The 24,337-nt window shown below is 42.6% G+C and overlaps 1 protein-coding gene across 2 annotated transcripts in view; it reads right to left on the reverse strand.

Moving 5' to 3' along the window:
• Positions 1 to 938: 938 nt before the first annotated feature.
• Positions 939 to 24,337, reverse strand: part of KLF7 (KLF transcription factor 7) — an 87,393-nt gene continuing 63,994 nt past the window's right edge. For both annotated transcript variants that reach the window (XM_057304337.1, XM_026492093.4), the window contains 2 exons: positions 10,288 to 10,411; positions 939 to 3,220 (listed from right to left, as the gene is read on the reverse strand). In XM_057304337.1, coding sequence (XP_057160320.1) covers positions 3,169 to 3,220; positions 10,288 to 10,411 — 176 coding nt within the window. In that variant the 3' untranslated portion in view covers positions 939 to 3,168. The remainder of the gene's footprint in view (positions 3,221 to 10,287; positions 10,412 to 24,337) is intronic.

Below are 24,337 nucleotides of genomic sequence, written 5' to 3' on the forward strand. Positions count from 1 at the left end.
CCAAAATGATTGGTGGTACCCTCAATTTTACGGATAGGTTATCATTCCCAGGTGTCAATCGGGCTAGAGAAGAACAGTTTCAAAGCCATACACTTAGCACCCACCAAATTTCAGGCCAATTCTCACAGTTCACAAATGACTCTGAAGCAAGCAAGCCCCACCATCACGGTTCAGCGCACCCTGTTCTGAGAAAGGTCGGGAGCACAGTACAAAGGACCTCACTGATACAAAAGAGAGAGGAATCACTGAACATTTCAGACACCGATGAGGACCAAAGGGCCTTTGTTCGCCACATTCAAATGAGAACTTTTCAAGACCACAGATGACAACAGGGAGCAAACAAGCAATGATTACTCTTTTGCATTCTTTTTTTTTTAAACTTTCTTTTTAATAGAGCCTTGCATTGGTCAGTTCAAAAATTAAATTCAGTATTATAAACCCTTAATAATAGCATTTCGAGAGGCAAGAGCAGCTCCAGCTGGGGAGAGAACATTTGTAAATCGTGGCAGCCACGGCTAATGCCATCACTGGTATGTGCGTGCATTCATGCTGGAGGCTGCTAGAGAAAGGGAAATCAACGAACCAACAAAATCTGGGGTGTCTAAAGTTTCATCTAGTGCACTGACTGGAGGCGCTACAGTTTAATACAGCTGAGGTTTAAGGTCCCTCACACATCCTTCATCCAGAAAGGATGCACCACACATTCAAATATAATCCCATGATACGCCCTGATGGACTGGCCACAAAATGCACTCAAATGCAGTAGAGAACTACGAGATTGTCAGCAAGCAGTGCTCCAGAAAATGTTTCTAAGTCATGTCTAGTTTTAAATCTTTGGAATAAAATTGATTTTTTTTTTTTAAATACCCTCCAACTAACATATACAGAATTGCCTCCGGCAAATGGGCAGATTTTTATGTGTGTGTGTTTTAGGGTGGTTTTTCTTTTTGTTTTTGTTTGTTGTTGTTGTTGCTGTTGTTGGTTTTTGTTCTTGTTGTTGTTGTTGTTGTTGTTGCTGTTGTTTTGGTTTTTGGTCTACATTGCAAAAGGGGAAAAGAGAAAGAAAACTTTAAGGGCCAGACCTCAGAGTGCCCAGGTGTCCCATCGGTAGCCACCGTACTTGTGACTGGGAGGCTCCTTTGCCCTTTGACGGGCACTTTTCAACACTTCAGGGAAATCAAAGGTTGCAGAAAGCTGAGAAACCAAATGCCAAGGATCTTGAAGGTTGCTGTCAGACATGTATTTGTGTTTCTTATATTATCATTTCCTTTTAAAGACTTCAGTTTTGCATCCCAAAAAGGTATGGGGCGGCATTTTAACAGTCAATGAGTCAAACAGTCAAAGGAGGGCAGAAGGGGAGCCAGCTGGTATGAAGGAGCAGCAACCATGTGCGGACCAAATGCCATTTTTGTTTTTTAGACGTGTCTTGAAGGGATGGTCCCAGAATATACAAAATATACAATCTGTCCTAATAACCACCCCGCTTGCTTGCATAGGCCATTTAATGGTCCTAAAGGCAGTCTTTGGAGTTGAGGCCAGTGCCAGCTAGCTAAGAATGCGGGTAGATAAGAGACCGATAGTGGATGTGTGTGGGATGAAAAGTGAGGAATGTGAACCCCCTTGGAGTCAGCTTGCCGAGTAAACGTGAGGCCTCTGTTGATCCTGGGTGCTCTAGGTCACAAGTCATGGTGGGTCTAGCCAAAAAGAATTAGAAACGAGTCTCTCCTTTTAGACAGACCGTGAGAGAAACTTCTCAACCCTTTCCTTAAATGTCCACCCTTCATTCCCACAATGACATTTTGAATTGTGTGTTTTAACAAGTGGGGGAGTGTGAACTCAGTGGGTATGAGAGAGGAAGATAGGATGATGTTTTCTGAAGCCACTAGACTCGGGAGGCATCCTCAGTTTTCCCCACTCCTGGAAAGAGTGATATTTTTGGCTTTTTGTCAGGTCATAACCCAGAGTTAGGTTAAATATGCAGCTGCCCTTTGAGACTAGCGACATCTATGCTGAAACTGGTTATAGGGTAGCAAGGACACACAGCACGGGGTTGATCGCTATGCGCTGAGGTCATGATGCCTCAAGGGGGATGAGAGAACTGTGATGTCCCATCTGATTGGCTGCTTCGAGAGCTGGACATCCAGGTGCCGCGAGAGTCCTGGAGAGGTTTAGTCCATGGAGAAAAGATAAAACATTTAAGCTTCCAAATAAGCTTTTCAAGTTTTCGTTAGCAAAAACAGAGAGATTAAAAAGAAAAAATCTAGCACTGGCAATAAGGTGAGGCTCAAGGGATATACTGTGATTTATCATCAAGGACTTTATTCTCTTGGCCACTTTGCAGTCATGCTAGAAGTTTCCAGAATCCCTAGTGCATATGGTGTGCAAGAGTCAAAAAGTAAGAAAAGAAAACTCCTCCCTTGAGAGTGAAGTCTAGAGAAATGCAGGCCAGAAAGGTGTAAGGTGTTATTCCAGAGTCTGCCGCCGCTAAGGCCGTTGTTATCGACTCGAAAGATCTCAATAGTACTAAGAAGAACCCAAACCGATCAACAGTTCTGTGAGGAAGTCGGACGCACGGGATAGTAGGACTTTTCACACACAAAGGACAAATAAACCGAGAGTTAATTTTGGCTACCAAACTGCAATTTGGTTTTCTAGGTCATTTTCCCCCAACTATTTAAAAAGAAACATTAGTGCTACACATATGCAACTTTACGACGTTGTATTCTCCTATCAAGTTGCACTGAGAAGCAAGTTAAATAAGCCCCTCTTACTGCCGTCCACCTGCAGAGACGTCACATCCATTTTCTTTGATTTCCATTGGCAACAGCGCGAAATAATTCCAATAGTGCTGAAGTAAGCAGCCAGTCTGCCTTGCTGAGTTCACCTGGTCTCCTTCTTCTTCGTCTTCTACCATCTGGCAAGGGCAAGGCATAAAGAATAGACGTATATATTTTAAATATAGCTGAGTGCATGACAGTGCGTGTGTGTGGGTCTATGTGAGTGCGTGTGTGTCTGTGTGTGTGTCTGTGTGTGTGTGTACACAGAGGTTTATGAGTGAGAACTTTCTTCTGCGAGGCAATGGATCCCCTCCTGAAGTCCAGCCCCCTGCCTCACGGCATTTCCTTCAGACAACGGCGGACGCCATGGCAACTCTGGCCTTTAGGGGTTTTAGATATGTCTCTTCATATGGAGGGCAAGATGGTCAGACCTGGAAAAACACCTAGGAAATATAAACAACAACAAGGATATAAGAGGGGTCCAGGCAACAAACTCAACTTCCAGCACCCCTTAGAAAATGATTAACGCTACCTCAAAGAGAGGCAGTACGTAGGTACTGAGAAACAAGGCACTATGTGGGCAAGGTGAGCTCAGGGTCAGACTGCATGGGTTCGAACCCCAGCTCTTCCAATCCTTGTATGACTCTGAGCGTGTCAACCTCTCTGTGCCTTCATTTCTCCTCAGTAAAATGGGAATAATCACAGCACTCACCTCATAGACTGGTTTTGAGTTTAAATGAGACAATCTACATAAAGTGCTTAGAATATTGCCTGGCACATAATAAGATGTCAGTGAATGTTAACTATTATCATAGTTGTCATTATCAGAGAAGAAACTAATAGGAAGGTGCTTCAGAAACACAGGACATGCCCGTATACCAGAAGTACCGCAGAAAATGGTCAGCTCGTATCATCCAACGGTGGAACGCTAACATTTCAACGCCCAGAGTTGAGTCTTGGGCTTCACAAGGAAGACCCAGAAATGCTGCCTGTGAAACGTACAGATCTCTATTATACCAAGTCAAGAAAAAGAATGGAGACATGAGCTCACTTTTACTGAGAATGAGATAACATGCAGGCACGTGCTAGGCATTTCTCCAACATGACCCAGTACCATTCTTGGCAACCTTCTATGCTAAGTGCTCACACCTCTTTTGTGAGTGTGTGTGTGCGTGGTAAGGAAACAGAGGCGAGGGTCATGTAACTACTTAGTGGCAGGTTTGGGATTAAAACCCAGGCAGATCTGCAAGTCCCCTCTTTCGAATGCCCACCCTTTCGAACACCCAGTTTTCTTGGTGCCAGAGGGCCACCACTGAGTGCCTTCCTCAGCCTCAGAGTGGAGGCAGTGGTCATCTTCACTCCTCCCCCTTTCCTTTGGCACCAGCAACCTGATCTGCTCTTGGGTAGCCATACTTCTGTGCTCCCAGTTGTATGGGGCTGACCCTCCTCCTAAGGCTAAAGCTATGGCCATGGTGGTCTGCTAGGCGACAGTCACGTGACCCATCAAGATTCAGGAGAGCCAGTCCTGGAACACTTGCTGAAACTATTCAAAGAGAGAAGCTCTTTTCCCACTGGGGCTACTGTGCTATTAAGACTGAAGCCGGAGCTGCTGGTGTCCATATGGTCATGTGGGAAAGAGTCTGCTTGAGAACAGTCAACAGAGAAAAATGGGCAGGAGGATGGAAAGAGAGAGAAAGAGGCCTGATGGCAACATCTGAGACCCTGGATCCAGCCAAACCTAAAGACCATCTAATTTTGGTCTCCTTAGTCAGCTGAGCTAATAAATACCCTTCGAAGCTAACACCAGCCTGAGTCAGGTTTCTGTATCGTATAACTAATAGAGTGGGCATTTCCACATCCCCACAGCCTACAATCTAAGGCTCTGGCTAGAGTCCCAGTAAAGTCGGCACACGAGACAGCAATCATTCCTTGCTCTGAGTGTGTGCTCTCTCTCTGCATTCTTCTCTTGAAACTGGCCATCTCTTACCTGTGAGGATAGTCCCAGGCTCCCCCGAGGCCCAAGACATGCTCACAGTCCAACATTCTTATTAGGATGTTAGCAAGCTGCCCTGTTCAGGTTAGCAAGATTTCCTGTTCCATGCAGGATTTCCCCGTGTTTGTTCATGCTTAAAACAAACAAACAAACAAAAAATCCACCCTATCTCCTGACCCCAACATTCTCCACCCACTCTGTTTGTGTTGATTTTTTAAATAGGCACACATGCAGGATAGAATCCCAAGGAAATGAAGCAAAACAGAACCAAGGCAAAATGAGAAACACATAAGAATGGGAAAGTACAGTAGAAATTAATATAATCCTATAACATATTGAATAATAATAATTCTAATTACACCCACATATTTCAGGACCTAATTTAATATGCGGAAGATATTTGGATAATCCCTTAGAGTGCCATCTAAAGGGGATTTAATTTACCATAAAACAGTGATAAATATTCTTTAAAAGTAAGTGCTTGATGTCACCGGTATACAAAATAGCAATACAGCCTACAGGGAATTCTGCAGTTAACTCCCATGACTTTGTCCTGTCCTGAAGGCACACTCAGTATTGCCCAGTGCCTGTTCTCTTTCTGCCCTCCCTCCCTCGATGCCTCCTTTCTGCCCTCCCTCCTTCCTTCCTTCATCCCAACAGCCTAGAGAAAGAAGATCTAAGTTGGGACGTTCTTTTTGTAGGCATTTCCTTTTTAAAGTTAACATCCTTAACAAGAACTCTATAAAGAAGATGCCATTCTTATCCCCTCTACCAGCTGAGATAGTCATTAAAAAGAGGCAAAGCCAAAATTTGAACCCAAGTACTGTGACCCCAGAGCCCATGTTGTAGCCACGCCTGCTCTTTAGACTGAGAAGAAGGGAGAGCTGAGCCGTCAATTTTAGGAGTTTGTAGCAGGTAGAATAATGGGATTCCCCCCAGCCAAGTGTCTACACCTAAACCTCGGAAACTGTAAATATGTTAGGTTACATGGCAAAGGAGAATTAGGGCTGTGGATGAAAAGAATTTGCTAATCAGGAGATTACTCTGGATTATCTGAGTAGGGCCAATGTCATTTAGAATATCTTCAAAAATGGAAGAGGGATTTGAAAGAGAACACAGACAGCAGCATGGGAAGGACTCAACAGTTTGGATGATGGAAGGATGGGATGAGTAGGCAAGAAATGTGGGCCACCTCTGGAAGCTAGAAAAGACGAGGAAATGGGTTTACCCTAGAGCTTCTAGACAAAAAACACAGCCCTGCCGATACCTTAATTGTAGCCCAGTGTAACCTTCTAAACTACAGAAGATTACCTATAAGAAGGTACCTATAAGATAAAACATTTGCAAAGTTAAATAAAGATGATACTAAATTTATGGCAATTGGTAATGGCAGCAACTAGAAAATGAATCCAGAAGTCAGTCTGGTCAGGCCTCCGCAGTGAGCACCTGTGAGAAAGCAACAAAGCAGGCACCAGGAATCCTGTCTGTCTGAGGAAGAACAGAGGGACTGGAGATGGTAGCAGGGAAGGAGACAAAACCTCTTTCCTCTCCTCTCCTCTCCTCTCCTCTCCTCTCCTCTCTTTTCCTTTCCTTTCCATATCCTGGACACCTAAGGGAAAATAGCATTCTTGATATAGAATTTCATCTGCAGACACCATTCAGTGATGTATGCATTCCAGACTTTTATACTGCCTTTCCCAATTGTCTACTGTGTGCTGGGTACCTAGCAATATATGTACAAGCATCTGTCTTTATGCTTCGAGATCTTGCAGGGAGAAAGTAAACAAAAACAAAAAACCAAGTCTTTAACATGGTATGAAATCTAATTGCACTCCTCCTGAATTGAACCAGCATTGTTATTTCTTCAAATTCTTGGAAGTATATGGTGCTCAGAATTTAGACTAGGTCCCTCACCATTGGGGGTTTATTTATATTCAATAGACCAGCAAGATACTTAGTCATGATTAATTTATACTTATTAATTTACACTTACTGAGCTCCACATAGGAATACTAAAAGGTAATAGATAAACTCACCATCTAGACATGTGGAAACAAATAATTCTAAGGGTAATACACCCCCAGAGAGTATCTATGACTGTACAGTAGTCAGATGACCTTAAATAAGAAGGTCCTTAATGATTGAAATTTGTTCATTACAAAGAACTAAGTCAAACCACTACTGTTATTTCCCTTGGCTTATGAAAAAGACACAGTTAAGTCATGCGGGCATTAAGCCAATAACAACCCTCCAGGGCACCGAAGGGGCTAGATACGAGTTGGTATTTGTTACCACCTATAAGTGGGTTGACCAAAAAATCAAAATCTGTCCTCCCAACTGCCCTGATAGCAGTCTCCCTGAACGATAAGTGTGCTGAGTTGGCAGAACAATGACCCATGTATCGCCGCTAGTAGAAACAGAGCCCTGGTTACCGCCACCAACGGCTCCATGCTGTATGGGCTGAGAAACAAGGCTCACCCTTCCAGCAGCAGGTCAGGCCGTGGGCTATACGGTTCAGTCTGACGGCGAGGAAGTGGCAGAGCCTCACTGCTCTCTCCCCCAACCCAAACCTGAAGCCTGAGGTCACAAAACCCAATGTCTTCAGGGGCCTGGCAGATCAAGTAAATGAGTGCAATGGGTCCAGGACTATCAGATTCTACTTTTGATAAGGCATGGATATGAAGAACTACTGCTCTTCTGCAAGAGGACACAACTGGGCCAGCGCGATGATACAGGGCAATGGATGGTCTGGCTTCCTGTTGGGAAGACTGCAGGAAGTGGTGGGAACAGTGAGAAATTAGTGATCACATGGACATCACAAATGGGGAGTGATTACTATTTAGCTTCAGAAAATTATGGCCACATGGGAATGTGAGCCCAGTGTTACCAGATCTTCTGATTTTTCCAGACAAAGCCAGAGATGCAGACATTTTTGTGGCATCTAGTAAGTTTAAATGTAAGTAAAGCAGATAAAGAAAAACTCATTCATTTTTTTTCAATCTACCCGACAGGCAAAATAAAAGTAGAAATTAGACTTGGGACATGCTTTAGACAGGAAGCCCCCATCCCAGCTTAGCCTCTAGAGTGGTCTGATTTCTCAAACTGTAAGAAGCAAGAGCGAGGTTTCTCAGGCTTCTACACACTATGTTACCTACAGGATTCAGAGTCCTGCTATGGACGACAGATGCCCTCTTTTTGGAAGGTAAAAGTCCTCTAAGGAATGCCAGCTCCCAGTCACATCAGGCTTTCCTTTCATCTGCTTTGGGGCCACTCCAATTCCCCACGCCACCTCCCGGACCTGCTCTATTCTTAGCACAGTCGCGGCAATTGAAATGTAATGTGCTGCCGGTCGTGAGACACTAATGAGAATCCAGCCCCTTACTTCTGACATTGTTGAAAATGCGCTGACGCGGGGCCAATGCCACAGGACTTTGACCCAGATCTCCCCCAAATCACAATCTCCCCCAAATACCATGTCACAGAATTTGTACCATCTGCTCAGCAAATTTCTAGCTCCAGGAACTGTTGATTTTGGCGAAGAAAAAGAAAGCAAAAGGCTAACCAAATTACCCATCCCTGACACCTCCTTCCCTGAAATAGCCAGTTGGCTTGAAATATTTCTCCACATAAATCATACAAATGGTCAGATCTAAACCTAGTATATCAACTGCTGGACAATTGTAAATTCCTCAATAAGTCAGTTGATCTGCAGAGAGGTATACTAACTCTGGCAATTTCCCAATAAGAATTCTTTGTCCACGTCTAAGGATGAATGTAATCCATAACGCACAATCTCCACGTGGAAGCCTTATCACCTTTCAGGGATGGGCGACTTCTGTGTCTGCCTACACTCCCATACTTTGACAACGCACAGGGCATTCATCGTCATCCCGGTTGATACAAGGCTCTCCCTCAAAGGACTGTGGGCAAAGAGTCTATGCAGCTTCTCTGTTAGTGGCCAGGGCTAAAGAGAAATGAACTTGTGATGGCAGCTGAGGAAACATGTCAAATAAGGAGAAATATTACCCAAGTATAATCCTGTAGCAAAACAGCCACTGATTCACATCAATTCAGGGGGCCTTGCAGGGAATGGGACAGAAATTAAAAAACCGATTGTGTTCTTGGGTAGCAGAGGAGAGAGCTCCAAGGGAAGGAGAGACATAGCTTCCTAACGTGGACTTCCTCAGCTCTGGGGTGGGGGGGGGGGGGTTATCTCTGGACTCCAGGAGGCATGGGGGCTTTATTTAGTTCTTAGAGAATGAAGATAAGAGGAAAATAGCCTTTTCAGGAAGAAGGAAAAAAAGGAGGAAAAACATGAATTCTCCTTTATAAGCATCTTAAGGGAGCACCAGCCAACTGGCCACCCATGAGATTTGGCCACTACCACTCTGCTCTCCAACACACACACACACACACACACACACACACACACACACACTACGATGGAGGAAGGCCTGGTGCGGGGAGGGGCCGGCACAGGGATGGGCAGGCAGGATGGGAAAGTGATCACATTTCCTCCCACGGAGAGCCAGGCCTCTACGGACATCCTGCACACCCCTCCTGCTATCCTGCGAGCTGGGGAACCCTGAGGCTTTCAGGGCTTTTATCGTATTAGAAGCATTTTTCTCATCATAACTGAGACCTTTAGTATTGCATTAAAAAGATGGTTAATTTTCTTAAGCTTCCTTTTAAACACAGAAATAGGATTAGAAGGATAACATGCTCAGATGCAAGCCCGTTATTCGATTATGTCTAAACCTAATCCAGCCTTCACCTTGGCCTGCAGAGTCTCCATTTTGGGGTTTATTGGTTGATAATGCCAGGGCTGTCAGATACTATTACTTGGGTAGTATCTGTTGCTCCGTGCTCTTTCTTCCACTATCAAATGCTGAAGGTTGGAAATTGAATTATAGGATAAGTTCTCAAAGCCTCGCCATCTTCTAGACCTTTGTACCTATTTTCAAAGGAGAAAGAGTGGTTCGGGCCCCCACAGAATGGGGACTCTCTCCAGTAAATTCGTTTCTAATAACGCTTCGGAGGAAAGCCTTATGAGTAACCTTCTTTCCGTTAAGCGGTCTTTCTACTCTTTCATGTTATTAAGAATCAGGAAAAATGGTATTGATGTTAATAAAAAGATCAGAAGAAACAGCTACAGGTGACCATTCTCTATCTTATTACTTTTGATATTATAGTAAAATCATCTGTCAAGTCATCTCCTCGAGGGTAGGAACAGTGTCTTACTGCCACTCAGAGGCTCACATGATTCCTGGCCCAAAGCTGGTGTTCAGTAAATACTTGTGTGACTGAACCAAGAATTTATATCATCTCTGGATTATACGCAAGAAGGCACCCTTAGCTCATTGGTTGTCTCAGTGGAGAAGTAAAAGGCATTCGTAGGCCTGAGTGTGTGAGGCAGAGGCTTGGGATAACCCCAGAAGCACACGGAGAGCCCAGCCCCCACCCCAACCCACCTTCCCTTTTCCCCTCCCCATCTCAGCAGCCTCTGTGTTTCTTTACCTGTCGCAGTGGTTGCATTTAAAGGGCTTTGCACCTGTGTGTTTCCTGTAGTGCCTCGTGAGCTCATCGCTTCGTGCAAAACGCCATTCACACCCTTCCCATGAGCACTTATAAGGCTTTTCACCTGCAAGAAGAGATGGAACGACCATGGTCAACAAAAGGAACAAAATGGCCACACATCTGATCATGTTCTGCTACCTACCCATCATCTTGGGAAAGGGCTCTATAAATCATTCTTGAAAGACTACATTTCCTAAGACAGTTGGTCACATTTTCTTTAGGCTCCTGGTATTTCGTTGCTGTTGTTGTTGTTGTTTTAACCTTCAAAAGTGGTTTCACAGGATCCTCTCATCTGGAGCTGTCATTTTGGTTCCCAGAGTCAGAGCGTTTCCTTCAACTGGTGAGGGATCAATTTTTATTTATTTTCTATTCCCTGGAGCACTTTGACCCCCACTGTCCAGGCAGAAAGGAAATGTGCTATTTTCATCTGAACCACAAATGCTTCTAATTCTATTTTTCTCCAGAACCTACAGTAATTTACCATTTCAGCCTTTTTAGCCTTCTCCCTCCTACCACAAACTGGAGCCAGGCAGCTGACTGACAAGGCAAACAGCTCAGGTCTCCCAGAACCACTGTTCCTTCCAGTAAATGCACGTGGATGAATAGTCAGGAGAAAGGGCTATGATTCGAGAGTAAAACAAAATTCACCTGACAATTCCTTGTGTTTATGTAAAATGCAGTCACAAAGTCCTACTTAAGAAGCCCGTAACTTGGGGCGTCTGGGTGGCACAGCAGTTAAGCGTCTGCCTTCGACTCAGGGCGTGATCCCGGCGTTATGGGATCGAGCCCCAAATCAGGCTCTTCTGCTATGAGCCTGCTTCTTCCTCTCCCACTCCCCCTGCTTGTGTTCCCTCTCTCGCTGGCTGTCTCTCTCTCTGTCGAATAAATAAATAAAATCTTTTAAAAAAAATAAAAAATAAAATAAAAAAAAAAAAGAAGCCCATAACTTAATGGCTCCAGATACGGAGAAAGATACAGAATATTACAAAATATTTTTAAAGCCAATTTGTAGAGCAAGGTTTTAGCCACAGTGAAGCTGCTTATAAGTACGAAATTCGAGCTCTTGTGCTCAAGTGACCTTTTTGCACAGTAAATACAGATGGAGGGATATGTAAGAGAAAGTACATGATTTTTCCTTAGACCGTTTTCTTTAACCCATCAACGTCTGTCACCAAACATGGCAACTATTTACCCTTCCAACTGTATGGTGGGCTGGTTCTGATTAAGAAGAAAAATAATCTTAAAAACCCTATGAAATCAGGAAAGTTACTAAGCCCTCGTAACTGAGAGGCAGGTTAGTGCAGTGGTCATGAACCCTGAAGATGACCTGGAGGGCCCAGCTTTCGGTGCTGCCCCTGTCTAACCCTGGGCAAGTTACACACCTGTCTGTGCCTCTGTTCTTCTAGAGATAATAGGAGTACGTGACTCAAAGAGTTTGAAGAGCATAACTGAATACACACAGGTATTGTATACTAATTGGAACACTGGCTCACTTAAGATTCACATCACTGGTAAAGGTTATAAATTGCCAAACCCCAAATTTCAGGATACACAGGTGCCGAAGTAGTACTATGGCTGCCCCATGATTGCTCTATTTTTAATAGCCAGACCCTTCATGAGGCAGCGCTTAAGGAGACATTGCCCAGGTACTATACTTGACCCACTTTCTTCTTTCCACCTTTTTCTTTCCCTTTAAACCTGACTACAAAGTGCTCACAATTCTTTATTTGTATCACCTAGAATTGAACCAAACATGATTGAAAATTTTATTTCATTAAATCGATGCCCTAGTGAGCCACTGCTCTATAAGGCCCATAGAGAAGAGGAATGAGAAACACAGGCATTTCTTTTAAAGGGAACCAAGAGGACATGAAGGAGGGCTAGAAGCACAGGAGGAAACCCATTCAGTTTTGGAAACCAGAAAAAAAAAAAAAAAAAGAATCACTGAGCAGTGTTAAAAGTTCACCTTCTGGATCCTTAAAAGCCAAAATTTTAGAAAATTGCACCTGCTGAAGAGAAAGTAGCAGAAGGGGGGGGGTGCTGTCAAATCAACTTTAGAGTTAACACACCTGGGATCGGAATTCATTACAGAGTCTGTTACAGAATATGCCTCAGTGTCCTTCTCTGTCAAATGGGGCTGAGCTTCCCATGTGTGCTGTGAGGTTTAAATATGTTGTCACATATCGGACACATATCCTGAGCCGCACACAAGGTAAATAGCCTATCAATTTCAACTACTCATCCTTCCATGTACACCTGTGTTCTCAGAAGCTGTCTAAAGGTTGTCACCCAGAACTTTTGGAACTCAGGCTTCAGACAGCTGAGTCTGGAGTCACTCTGGGCAACCGCAATATTGGAAAAATAGTGTTTTCAAGTTTTAGTTATTTTCCCAGTATACTGATGGAGAATGTGCCAGAAGAACTGAGTGCTCTTCCAATCTACACTGAAGGAATAGGATGCTGAGGGGAAAGAAGAGACCCCAGTTGGAGAGAGGTGTGCCCTCCCCAAGAGGCGTGTTGGCATCATTCACTTAATGTGATTGATTGCCTGCCAGGCTCCATTCCTTCAAGGAAATCTGGCACAAACAAACAAAAGAGGAGAATGAGGCATGTCAAAGACTAGAAATTCACAATGCCCTCCACCCCCCACAGCCTTCAAAGGCAAGTAACACTGGAGGTTCCTGGAACCTGGGGGACCCAATACACCCCAATGCAACAAGCATCTGGAAATCCCACGACCTTCTACAGCAACAAGCAGGGACATCTAGTCCTCAAAACCAATCCCACAGTCGAACTAACCTGTCCATAATAGGCAACCACATTTTGAAGGACAGAGCAAGGACAGAGAGAAAATGAAGATTCAAGTGGATGTCTTCAGGTATTTTTGAAAAACCGTCATTTCAAACTGTTTGGTTTTTCCCCTTAGTGAATTTTTTAAAATAGTTTTGTTTTGACAATTAATATTAAAGATTTAGTTACTTCCCAGAAAATAATGTAGCCTCAATTAATTCTGGCACAAACCAATCATGCTAGCCAGTGGCCATTTCAGGATCCCTCCTGCCAGTGTATAGACGGAAACTACAGATAGTTTGACTTGGCTTTGAGTTGTATCACCTAACACTGTTTCCTGCTAGCAGCCAGAAGAAGCTCCTTTGTGTCCTAAAAGTTTAGCCAAGATAGATTATGATGCTTCATCAAGCTATTTTTCCAGTGTCTGATTCATTTACCTGCAAGTTGCCATTTCTGCAAATACTCACTAATATGAAGTTTAAAATAACCAAGAAAGAACTCGACCAAATGAAAGAGCAGTGCCTGATACAGGCAGAGAGCAGAAATCAGAGGAACAAAAATAATATATATATAAAGAATTGGGAATCAGACTTCCTATTTAGGGCTCAGAAATGGTGGGGTTATGTTGGCCTCATTTCCAGGTTCCATAACTGCTTGTGTACTTGAAAGGCAGCAGTGCAAATCGTCTGTCAGGACTTTGCACGGCCAAGATCACGCCTCCCTAGACACCAGCACCCACTGCTTGATGTCGGGGCAGAACCACCTATATCCACCATGCATTAGTTTTCATCTGAACAGCCTACCTAAAGATTTCTGTGTATTTCATAAAAAAGCTTGGGTTTCTTTCTTTATAGAAGAATGGCTTTCTTCCTAAAAGAAAGGAAGAAAGGAAGAGAAAGGGGACAGAGGGAGGAAGGGAAGGAAGAAGAAAGCAAGGAGGGAGGGGGAAAAAGAGAAAAGGGCAGTCAGTAGTTGTAAGTGGAACAGACTTCATGCAAAATCAGCTTATCTCCTTCATCCTGCCCTCTCTTTCACCCTCCTTCTCTCCTTGCTCCATTCCAGGCACTCGTTGTTCCTGGGTAGAAAACAGAAAATGGCATACCCTTGCACAAGGCTACACTGTATGGCACCCGGGATAAGACCTGCCTTTCAGCTCACTACAACTCAATAATGATCAGAAACGTTCAGGAGAGGTCTGTAGGAGACAGGCAGATGGCAGAGAGGCTTAAAACATCAGGACTCAAGTCTGGAAGGAGTGTGTGGATGAAGGCGGGCACAGCATAAACCGGATGGACGAGGGGGCCGGCTAGTGCCTGCACGGTTCACAGGGCCAAAAGCAGAGACACTGTCAGAACCCCCCTGAATTGCAGGGGGAACATCAAGATCTACTTTTCCTATCTGGAAATTAACCCCAGGAGACGTGTTTCCCTCAGAGGTGATAGTAGGTCTAATCAGGTGTAAATACATTTATAGCCATACGAGGGCTCTTAAGGGGAGCTAAGGATGCTTGAGAAACAGGACTTGACATTTAGCAAGGTTGAATCATGGCAAGAATTCATGCTCTCCCACAGAATGGCCTCTGAAATGGAATGTGGGCTAAACCAGAATGGCATTTTTTTAGTTTCTGACAGAGTAACTCTCTCTACATCACGATTATCAAATTTGATCGGTCAAATGCACATAGAGACCTTTGAACATGCACCTCCAATACGAGTAGAGTTGGTCATGAATTGTGTAAATGTACTGATGTCCTAATACGTTAGGATATCATAAAAGATGCTTTCAATACAGAAATGAAGAAGAATGAGAGTGAATCAAGTACAAAGAGAAGGTTTACATTTTTCTTCCCGCACTCCAAAAGACTGCGGTGTACACCCTACTTTAGAGACCACGGCCCCATAGGATAAATGGAAACAGCTTGGCTCCAAGCCTGTTCGTCTCAGCGCTTCCAGACTTGGTCCCTGCAGTCGAGTCTCCCCATTGCAGTCTGGGGAATCCTTTGAAAATATAACCAGCGCAGGTGGGTCCTTCATAGGGGACTTTAGCCTCTATATTTCCATATAATTGGTTTCTCTGACATTCCCTGGATCTTATCTTGTGCATTCAAAAACATTCTACAAAGCGTTCTACACACCTCACCAGACTGCCAAAGAAGTTCATGACCCCAACAAGGTTAGGAAGAAATTACAGTGTGAATGTTGCAGTGGCTTCCTGTCATTCTCAGAATCCAAGTCAAAAGCCCGTGCAGCCCCGTGGTAGACAGTCTATATGATCTGTCCCCTTCCTAATCTCATCTCCTATGCCCGTCTCAGGGCCTTTGCACTTACTAACCCCTCTGCGTGGAACCCTTGCTCCCTCACCTCCCTCAGTTCCCTGCTCAAGAACGTCCCCTCCTCAGAGAGCCCTCCCCTCCCCCATCCTCTGCAAACAGCAGATTCTGTCACCTTCTCCACACCACTTAATCATTTTGAAATTAGACTGCATATTGTTTGTATTATTGTCTGCTTCCCCTACCAGAACATAAGTTTTGTGCAGACATCTGTTTTGTTCGCTGTGATACCGACGGCACTAAAGCAGGGCCTGGCTCAGTCCCGTAGAATACAGTGCACGAATAAAGCATCCTGGTTTGCAACAAAGAACCAAGTGACACAGAGGGCAGGGCAGCCTGTGTGATTTCAGCCCTTGGCTTTCTATGTATTGAACTGGCTTAGGAGTAGAAAATGGTTATTTGCTGGCCAATCCTCTACTCCAGGGAATAAAGTACGGAACTACGATGGATTAAATATTCCTTCATCAAAGGTCACTTCCACTTCTTCTCGAACTGCCTGAGCCTACAGAAAGGCATATCCTGAAAATCTTCCTGTAATATTCAGCTCACATCTGGGACCGCAGTCTCCTGAGCAACAGCCCCTCTGGGAAACCAAGTGCGTCATTTTATGGGACTCATTTGTAAAGGTTCTCGCCGAATATGTGTTTGGGAGAGCATGAGTGATACGTCAAATGTACTGCACCATAAACTGCCTTTAAGATACAGATTCTGGAATAAAATATGAACGTGTCAGTATTGTGCATTCCAGGTTTAAAAGTCCCTTGAAAATAAACATCATTAATGCAAAGCTTGTGCATTCATTTCCTGATCTGTAAATTTTCAAGTTCCTAATCCAATTCCTAGAGAGACTAAGACCTTGACATGCCCAGATTTCTGCTAAAACTAATTTTATCTATTGCTTTTTACTTTTTAAAAAATGTTACTAGATTTCTGTTATCTGGGCATGTCAATGTCTTGGTCTCCTTAGGACTGGGGTTAGGAACCTGAAATTTTGCAGATCATGAAATGATAAAGTAAAATGGAAAGGAAGAAGAATACTTCGTAATGGGTTTGTACTGCCACTGAGTACATCTAGAGGAAATCAGCAAAGACCCAGAAATTGCTTTCACATCACACTCAGCAACACTAGAGAATTTAAGCCACCTGGGGAATAAAGACACCGAGAGAGAGAAAATGTCACTAAGCTTTCTTAACGCTGGAAAAAGAGTAAGCAGTAAACATCACTCCACAGCTTGGCAATCCCTTCTCGGGGTAGAGTTGCAAGTAAAAAACACCCCAAATTATTAACTCTGCTTTGGAAAACTGGCTCGGAGTTCCTCTTGGATTCCAGCTGAATCTTCAAGACTTTCTTTTTTCAAGGTGTTTTAGATTAGGTGATTATTGGAAAACGAGACAAAGGCTTTCTTTTCCAGAATTTCAAGAGCATTTACAACAACTACATAAAACAAAATGTGTACTCATTTATTTATGTTCCATGTTGATTTTTCCATTCATCCATTACTTGCTCACCCAAAAGCCTCCAAGGTGCTGGGACACCTGAGTGGTTGAATTTGCATAAAGCAGTAGTCATTGCACCGAGTGCATCCTTCCTCTCTTTTCTTTCATTCATAAAACAACTAATAAAACAATAACTGGCCTCGGTCCAATTAAATCCCTACAGCCTGGATCACCACCTTAACATTTCTGTTTAAAATGTGTAACCTAAAATTTAAACCATACCCTCAATAAGGGATAGCTCTTACTTCTGAATATGGAGAGGGGTGGGAAAGAATTTGGACATAATCCCACAACTCCTGACATCCGTGGTGTCTAGGACAGTAGCCACCCGCCATGTGTGGTTATGAGCACTTGAAATGTGGCTAAAGTGACTAAAGAACTGAACTTATAATTTAATTTTAATTAAAATTAAAACGAAAACATTTTAAAGAATATTTTATACTCTTGTTTTGGTACGACTACATTTAACTTTAACCACTGAAAATTTAGCATATGGATTTAAATATGTTTTAAGTACATAATACACACTGGATTTCAAAGACTAAGTTTAAAAAAAGAATGTGAGATAGATCTAATTAATTTTTTTCATTTTGACTTTATGTTGAAATGATCATAGCTTGGATATATTGCTCTAGGTAAAATATGATTATTAAAATTAATTTCATCTATTCCTTTTCACTTCTTAAAAAATGTGGCTACCAGAAAATTTTAAATTACATATACAACTTGCTTTCTATTTTAGACAGCATTGTTTTAAAATATATTTTCTATATGGAAACCCCACCATCACCGAGCATAAACTTTCTCCCATGCCCAGCCCCAAAAGCGTGTTACCACCTTGCCTTCCAGATCCATGAACCCTAAGATGCATCATCTCCAAAACACCTCATCTGGGTCCATGGCTGAGCAGGCAAAGTCAAATACCTAGACTTCTGGACTCATCCACTGATGATGAAAATACAGCCTCTTCCGTGTGGCAAGTTGGATTCAATCTACATTAATTGTTGGTTCAAATCTCTACCAAGCGATGACACTGCTGGAGATTAAAGCTAAAAGCAAAGGGTCTCTGTAGTAGAGGAGTTCCCAGGAGGGGAAGCCCCGTGCGTGCATACCAACTACACAAGGCCCACCTGCGTGTTTGATAAATGCATGTACATGACATGTAGAGGAGGAAATCCCTAAGACTCTGTAGGAACATTAGGGTAGCCATCCCTTGATGCCTTGATGAAACCTGAATCATTGCTCTGTTGGAGAAAAATGGACTCGTTATCAAAAAAAGGATTAGCCATGGAAAGCCAGATTCTTCTCTTTCTGCCTTTGCTGCCCAAGAGGAATGTGGCCTTGCAGAGTCAGTAAACTTCTTCTTAGGACTTATTGTTCTTAACTGTGTGGGGAAGGAATAGAAAAAATCTGTCCTACTTCCCTTCTAGTTGTGATGATTCAGTGGAATCTAGTATATGAAAGTGATTGGTCAACTACAAAGTCCGAAATGCAAGAAAGGTGTTATCATGATGCTGGTGATATCAGAAGAGGGTGTGAGGCATGCGGAGGCCGGAAAAGGCTAAGGGCAACGGCACAGAGACCGCGACAGCTCTGTGTGCAGGGCAAGGGCGCAAGGGCTTCCACGGGACTTAAAGAGCCCAAGCATCACTTCTCAGATCTACCTTACCTTGTGAAGCACAGCCAGGAAATACACAAGACTAAACAAATCTTTGGGCGCCAGCTTCCATTTTTTAATGACTGCTAACTTCTACCAAAAAGTTTCTTTGGAAGTGAGGTGTTGGATACTTGCTGAATTTGTTTGAAATGCTGGAGGAAGACTGGCTTGGTCATGAAAACTGGCAACTACCCCAAATGCTGGAATTCAGTATAGCTGTTGGCAACTGGAGTTTTTTCAGCACGCAGCCTGCGTGTGATCCCAACGCATGTTTTAGAAACCAGAGCATGTGTCTCCTAGGCCAAGGGGTCTCATAACATTCTCAAAGTCAAACTGAATCTTTATTTAATTAAAAATGTATACAGTGTTCTAATATTTTTAGTGGGCTGAAAGATGTATAATTCATACCCTCCCCCCAAAAAAACAAAATACCACAAGTCTTAAGATAGGTATTATTGTAATTCTCAAAAGACTGTAAACTCACTTAAAAATGTAGACTTCAACACTCCTACCTAAAGTTATATGTTCTCAAGTTGTGAAATAGGTAAGCATGACCAGGTAGGGAAACTACATACTTTTCTGGAACTGAGGTTAATTTCTTTTTCTTTTCTTTCTCATTTTTTTTTTTTTTTTGCATTTTTTTCTTATTTTGGTTTTATCGTTTTTGTCTTTGTTGTTGCTATTCAAGATTAATTTTTTTTGAATTTTTGAAAAAGATTTAATTAATTAATTTCTTTAGAGAGCCCACGAGTGTGAGCTTGTGCATACCAGAGGAGGGGCAGAGGGAGAGGGAGAGAGAGAGTCTCAAGCAGGCTCCTCACCCAGTAAAGAGCCTAACGCGGGGCTTAATCCCACGACACTGACCGAAACCAAGAGTTGGACACTCAACCAACTGAGCCACCCAGGCACCCCTCAAGATTATTTTTTTTTAAATTATTTTTATCAGCTTTTTCAGAGATAAATCCAAAGAAAGTTTAATGTTAATTTGGAAATTTAAGTATATTTTGGTGATTACCAAAGTTACGATAAAGTTAAAAGCTAGACATAAACTGAATTTGAAGAAAAAAATTGTCAAAACATTCATCTTTTTTCCTGTCAAGATGACAATGACGACAACACCATGGGAATTTGTTGAAAACAAATTTATAGAACACTTCTTCCACTTAGTAGTAGAGGTGATTCTGTAAGCCAATTTCCCACAATTCAATTTGATGTATTTGGATAGTAACTTGATTATTTCAAAATATGAATTTTAAATTCATGGCAGTCTTTGTTTTTTTGCATTCAAATATAAAGACCGCCATATTGCAGAGGATGTATGCAGACACAGCCTGTGACTACCACAGTGACCAAACTATTAATTTTTGAATCACTTTTAAAAATTTAATTTTAAGACTGAAGAGAAAGAAATGTTATTTTAGCTCCACACACATTCCAAGCTTAGTTAATACCAGAAGTTATCAACAAGCCACTCGGAAAGTGACATCTCTAATGCAGACAGGCACCCTTCAGCAGTAAACCAGCCCAGAACAAGAACCCTTCCCGCAAAGATCCAATTCATCGCAGAGGCTAGCAACTCAGGTGTACGACTGCAAGTGTGTCTCGCTAGAAATGGATTCTTCCGTGTGGAGGGTAGTAGTAAGGAAAAGAACAAATGTGGAGCACACAGCTTTGAAGGAAGGCAGGCTTACCTGCTACCTTCTGGAGAGGACTGGAGGGGGCCTGAGGGCATGGAAGGGCATGACCCAAGAGTCATGGAAACAGGAGGTGCATGGAGGTCCAGAATAGGTGGGTGAGGAGGAGAGGCTGAAACAAACCTCACCAGACCCAGGACCCATGGGTATCATCAATTGGCACATATCACAGTAGCTGATGATGCCTAATCTATTGTCTTGGGTATACTGAACTTTTTCCCTAACTAAAAATGAGAAATTATAAGCCCGAATCATTTACTATTAGGATGAAGGTTAACCTTCTGTTACATGTTTGATAAATATGTAAAGAGGTGCATCAGTGGTATAGAAAACCCATGGGGGTGGATAATCCAAAAACCATTGCAGATACGATTTGGAAGCTAGCAAATGATTGGCTTCATCATCCTGAATTTGTTCTGATTAAGCTAAAGCTAATATTAATTGTTATTCCCTGACTATATAAATGCAGATGGTGGACACAGAGTGACCCAAGCATATGATTATTTTATAGGCAATTTACCCTAAAATTAAAAAGCGAAAAAAAAAAAAAAGGTAGCTTTATCAATCCCAAGAAGCCCAAACTGGATAATTTACATAGAGATGATAAAGAGATGGGCCCTCCTGTGGACCAGTTACTATTCAAGTTGAATAGGTATGGATCTAATTCTCTAGAGATTTTTAGAGGCAAATATTAAATCAGCCAAGCTTTAAAACACCAATTTGTCTGCATAACTCTCTTCCAAGATGATCAAACACTGTTTCTCAGAGACTGAATTTCCTCATTAGCTAAAGCAACCCAAATATGTACCTTACCCGACTATGAAGTGTAAGAAAAGGGTAACTAAGAAGGGAAATTTAAGTGTCTTATTTTGACAAATAATAAACTAAGACAGATGCTTTTCACGTACCACTGCCTATGTACTTAAAAACAGATGTCCACAAACCCATCTCACTTATTTTTCGACCCGAATCTACCCACTGTCCCTTACCTAAACCCCTCACTCTCCAGCATCCTCAGCATCCCTCCCCGCCCTCCCCACTTACCAGAATGTCCTCTATTAGAATCTATCCGTCTTCCACATGTCACCCCAGCCTGAAGTGTTTCTCTTGCTTAGAAATCTAGTCTTGTCAGAGTTTGCAGTCTTTGGCTACTTATTCACTATGTTCTGTGAGATATTTAATTTCTTATGTCTTGATCCCTTGCCCCGCTTGCCCCACCCACATGACATAGAAAGCGCTTTTAACACCCGGATGCCTAACACTGCCAATTCAATAAATGTGATTAAGAACCCAATGTGTGTCCGGGTACAGGGCTAGATGATTCTCAGTTGCTTCTTTGTCATCACCCACAATGTCTAGCACAGGCTCAGGCACAACATATGTACTCCATGTCATGCTTGCTAATTAACACACTGGTGATCAATCAAAAATTAACAGTACAGAAAGCTTTGTTACCACCTTGCCTTCCAGATTCAAAAACCCTAACACGCATTATCTCTGAAATACCTCATCTCTGTCCACGGGTGAGCAGGCAAAGTCAAATGTCTAGACTTCTGGTCTCATTCACTCATGGTGAAAATACAGCCTCTTTAATGGGACAAGTTGGAGTCAATCTACATTAATTATTAGTCTAATACGTACCGAGCAATGACAGTGCTGGAGATTAAAGCTAAAAGTAAAGGGTCTCTGAGTTAGAGGAGTTCCCAGGTGGGGAAGCATACAAACAGCATGAGGCCACAGCATGTGCAAAGACCCAGAGAAGAAACAGTGGTTTGTTAGAGTTGAGGTAAAGGATGAGTATATAAGGACGAATTTCAAGCATGGCTGGAGAGGTGGTAGGAGCCAGAAACTGCGGGACCTTGATGAGAAGCTATTCCCCCCAGAAGACTGATTGCCTTGAGGTCAGAACGCACGCGTCTGCATACTCGTATCCTCAGAGCCTGGCCCAGTGAGTGGCACTACTACTTTAAAAAGCATATCCTCCGGGAAGTGATTCTAGACCAACTCTGGTAGAGTTGGGTGCTCCTTCCTTTCCGTTCCTATAACTTCTTTTAGAAGAGTCTTATCATATTGCTTGAGTCATTGTTTACATGCTGTCGCCTCACAAAACCCAATGGTTCCTTCAGGGGTAGAGACCAAGTTTATTCATTTTAGTATTTCCAAGACTTAGGGTGCTGAAGACACGTCAAAGATCCCTGATGAACTTGACTGAATGAACACGCACATATGTTACAAGTCCTTCTTCAAACCTTCTTTAAACACTGTAATCTAGATCCTCCTACATCCTCTTTCTGCTGTTCCAGAATATGAATAATTAGGAAGAAAACACAATGATTGAAGCCACCCATGGAATCTACATTCACACACACACACACACACACACACACACACAAACATCCCCCCCATCTGCAAACAATTCAGCACAAACATATTGACACCCACATATATAGAAACACCCCCACACAATCTGTCAGCCTGTATACCTCTAACTTTAAACAGCCTTAATTTTGTCTGTGCTAAACCACAGCTACAAAATACTTTCTCTATATTCTTCTACTTAATTTTCATCCTGGGACAAAAGTGTCAAGGCAATGTGACTTTATACTTTGAGGGCGGAAAACGTGCAAGAAATATTAAGATGTGGTTATTTTGATCCTATAAGCTTGTGCTCTCAAGTTATTAATCTCCCATTCACTTCATATTATTCCAGTAATGCACTATTCTCATAAAATGCAAAATGTAAATTAAGTTTCCATTCAGAACTTCTGGCATTCCATAGGAACCTAGTTTTCGTGCAGTTATTTTGATTTTGCAATGTGACACAAACTAGAATATACTAAAATTTTTCCCTTGCCATGTTATACATTTAGAATTTCAGAACTCAAGTGTTTCATGTTCAAATGTCTGCATTATAGGCTAAAAAGAAACTATTCTTAAGACTAAGAGCATAGTGCAACTGCCAGTTGACTTCCTATATTCATTCTCCCATTTTCTGTAAGAGAACCCCCAAATTTTAGTTGGGCTCATTGCCACCCAAATTTAAGACTATTTCCCAGCTCCTTTGAAGAAGTGTGTTGACATATGACTAAGTTCTGGCTGATGAGATGTGAGTGGAAGTGACAAGTGCAATTTCAAGCTGTACTTTAAAAGGTTGGGACATCCTCTCCCCTTCCCACTTTCAAAATAGCTGCATGAAAAGTAGGTTCCTGGAAAGCAGGCCTGGTGGCAGCCATCTTGAACTGGGCAGACACAGGCAATTCCTGAAGGACAGAAACCCTAAGGACAGGGGACAAACAGGACAGAAGGAGTCTGAGCTTCTGATAACTTCTCAGGGCACAGCTGTCTGAGATTTTGGATTCTTATGTGAAATAGAAAAAAAAAATCTTATATCTTTTTAGACCTTCTGCTAGCTTGCGTCTCTGTTACAAATAGTTTCATCTATGTTCTTATTAATTCAAAGGGCAACAAAAACTGATGAATGAAAATGATACATGCCTAAATGGCCCAAACTTACAGTATAAACATTATTTCACATCTCAGTCACACTTCTTTTACTCAGAAAGGTTACCGGAGCTCCAGTGAACGGTGTCTCGTGTGTGCAAGTATAGATTAATAGAACATACACACACACACACACACACACACACGACTCACAATAGGGAGAGCTGGGTTCTAGTCCCAGAACAGGACTAGAACCCAGCTCTCCCTACTTACTATGTCATCTGAGGACAGTTACATGCTGAGTCTCACTTTCCTCCTCTGCAAAGTGGGGCTAACCCCTTTTAGATGTTGGCCTTTCAGGACTATTGTGAAGTCTGAAGAGAGATGATGACCTTGCAAGTGCTTTGTATAGTGTAAAGCACTTACAGGCAAGGTGGTTATTAAAATATTCCCAACAAAGATCCTCCTTCATGCAAGGTGGCTCATATCAACACCTAGTGCCTGCACATACTTTCCTAGGGAATAAAGGGCCTGCAGGCACTGGTTTTAGCTAAAATGGTTAGAGAGCAGTGTTACAGTCTTA

Source organism: Ursus arctos, unplaced genomic scaffold (genome assembly GCF_023065955.2).
Source record: "Ursus arctos isolate Adak ecotype North America unplaced genomic scaffold, UrsArc2.0 scaffold_1, whole genome shotgun sequence".
NCBI lineage: Eukaryota > Metazoa > Chordata > Mammalia > Carnivora > Ursidae > Ursus > Ursus arctos.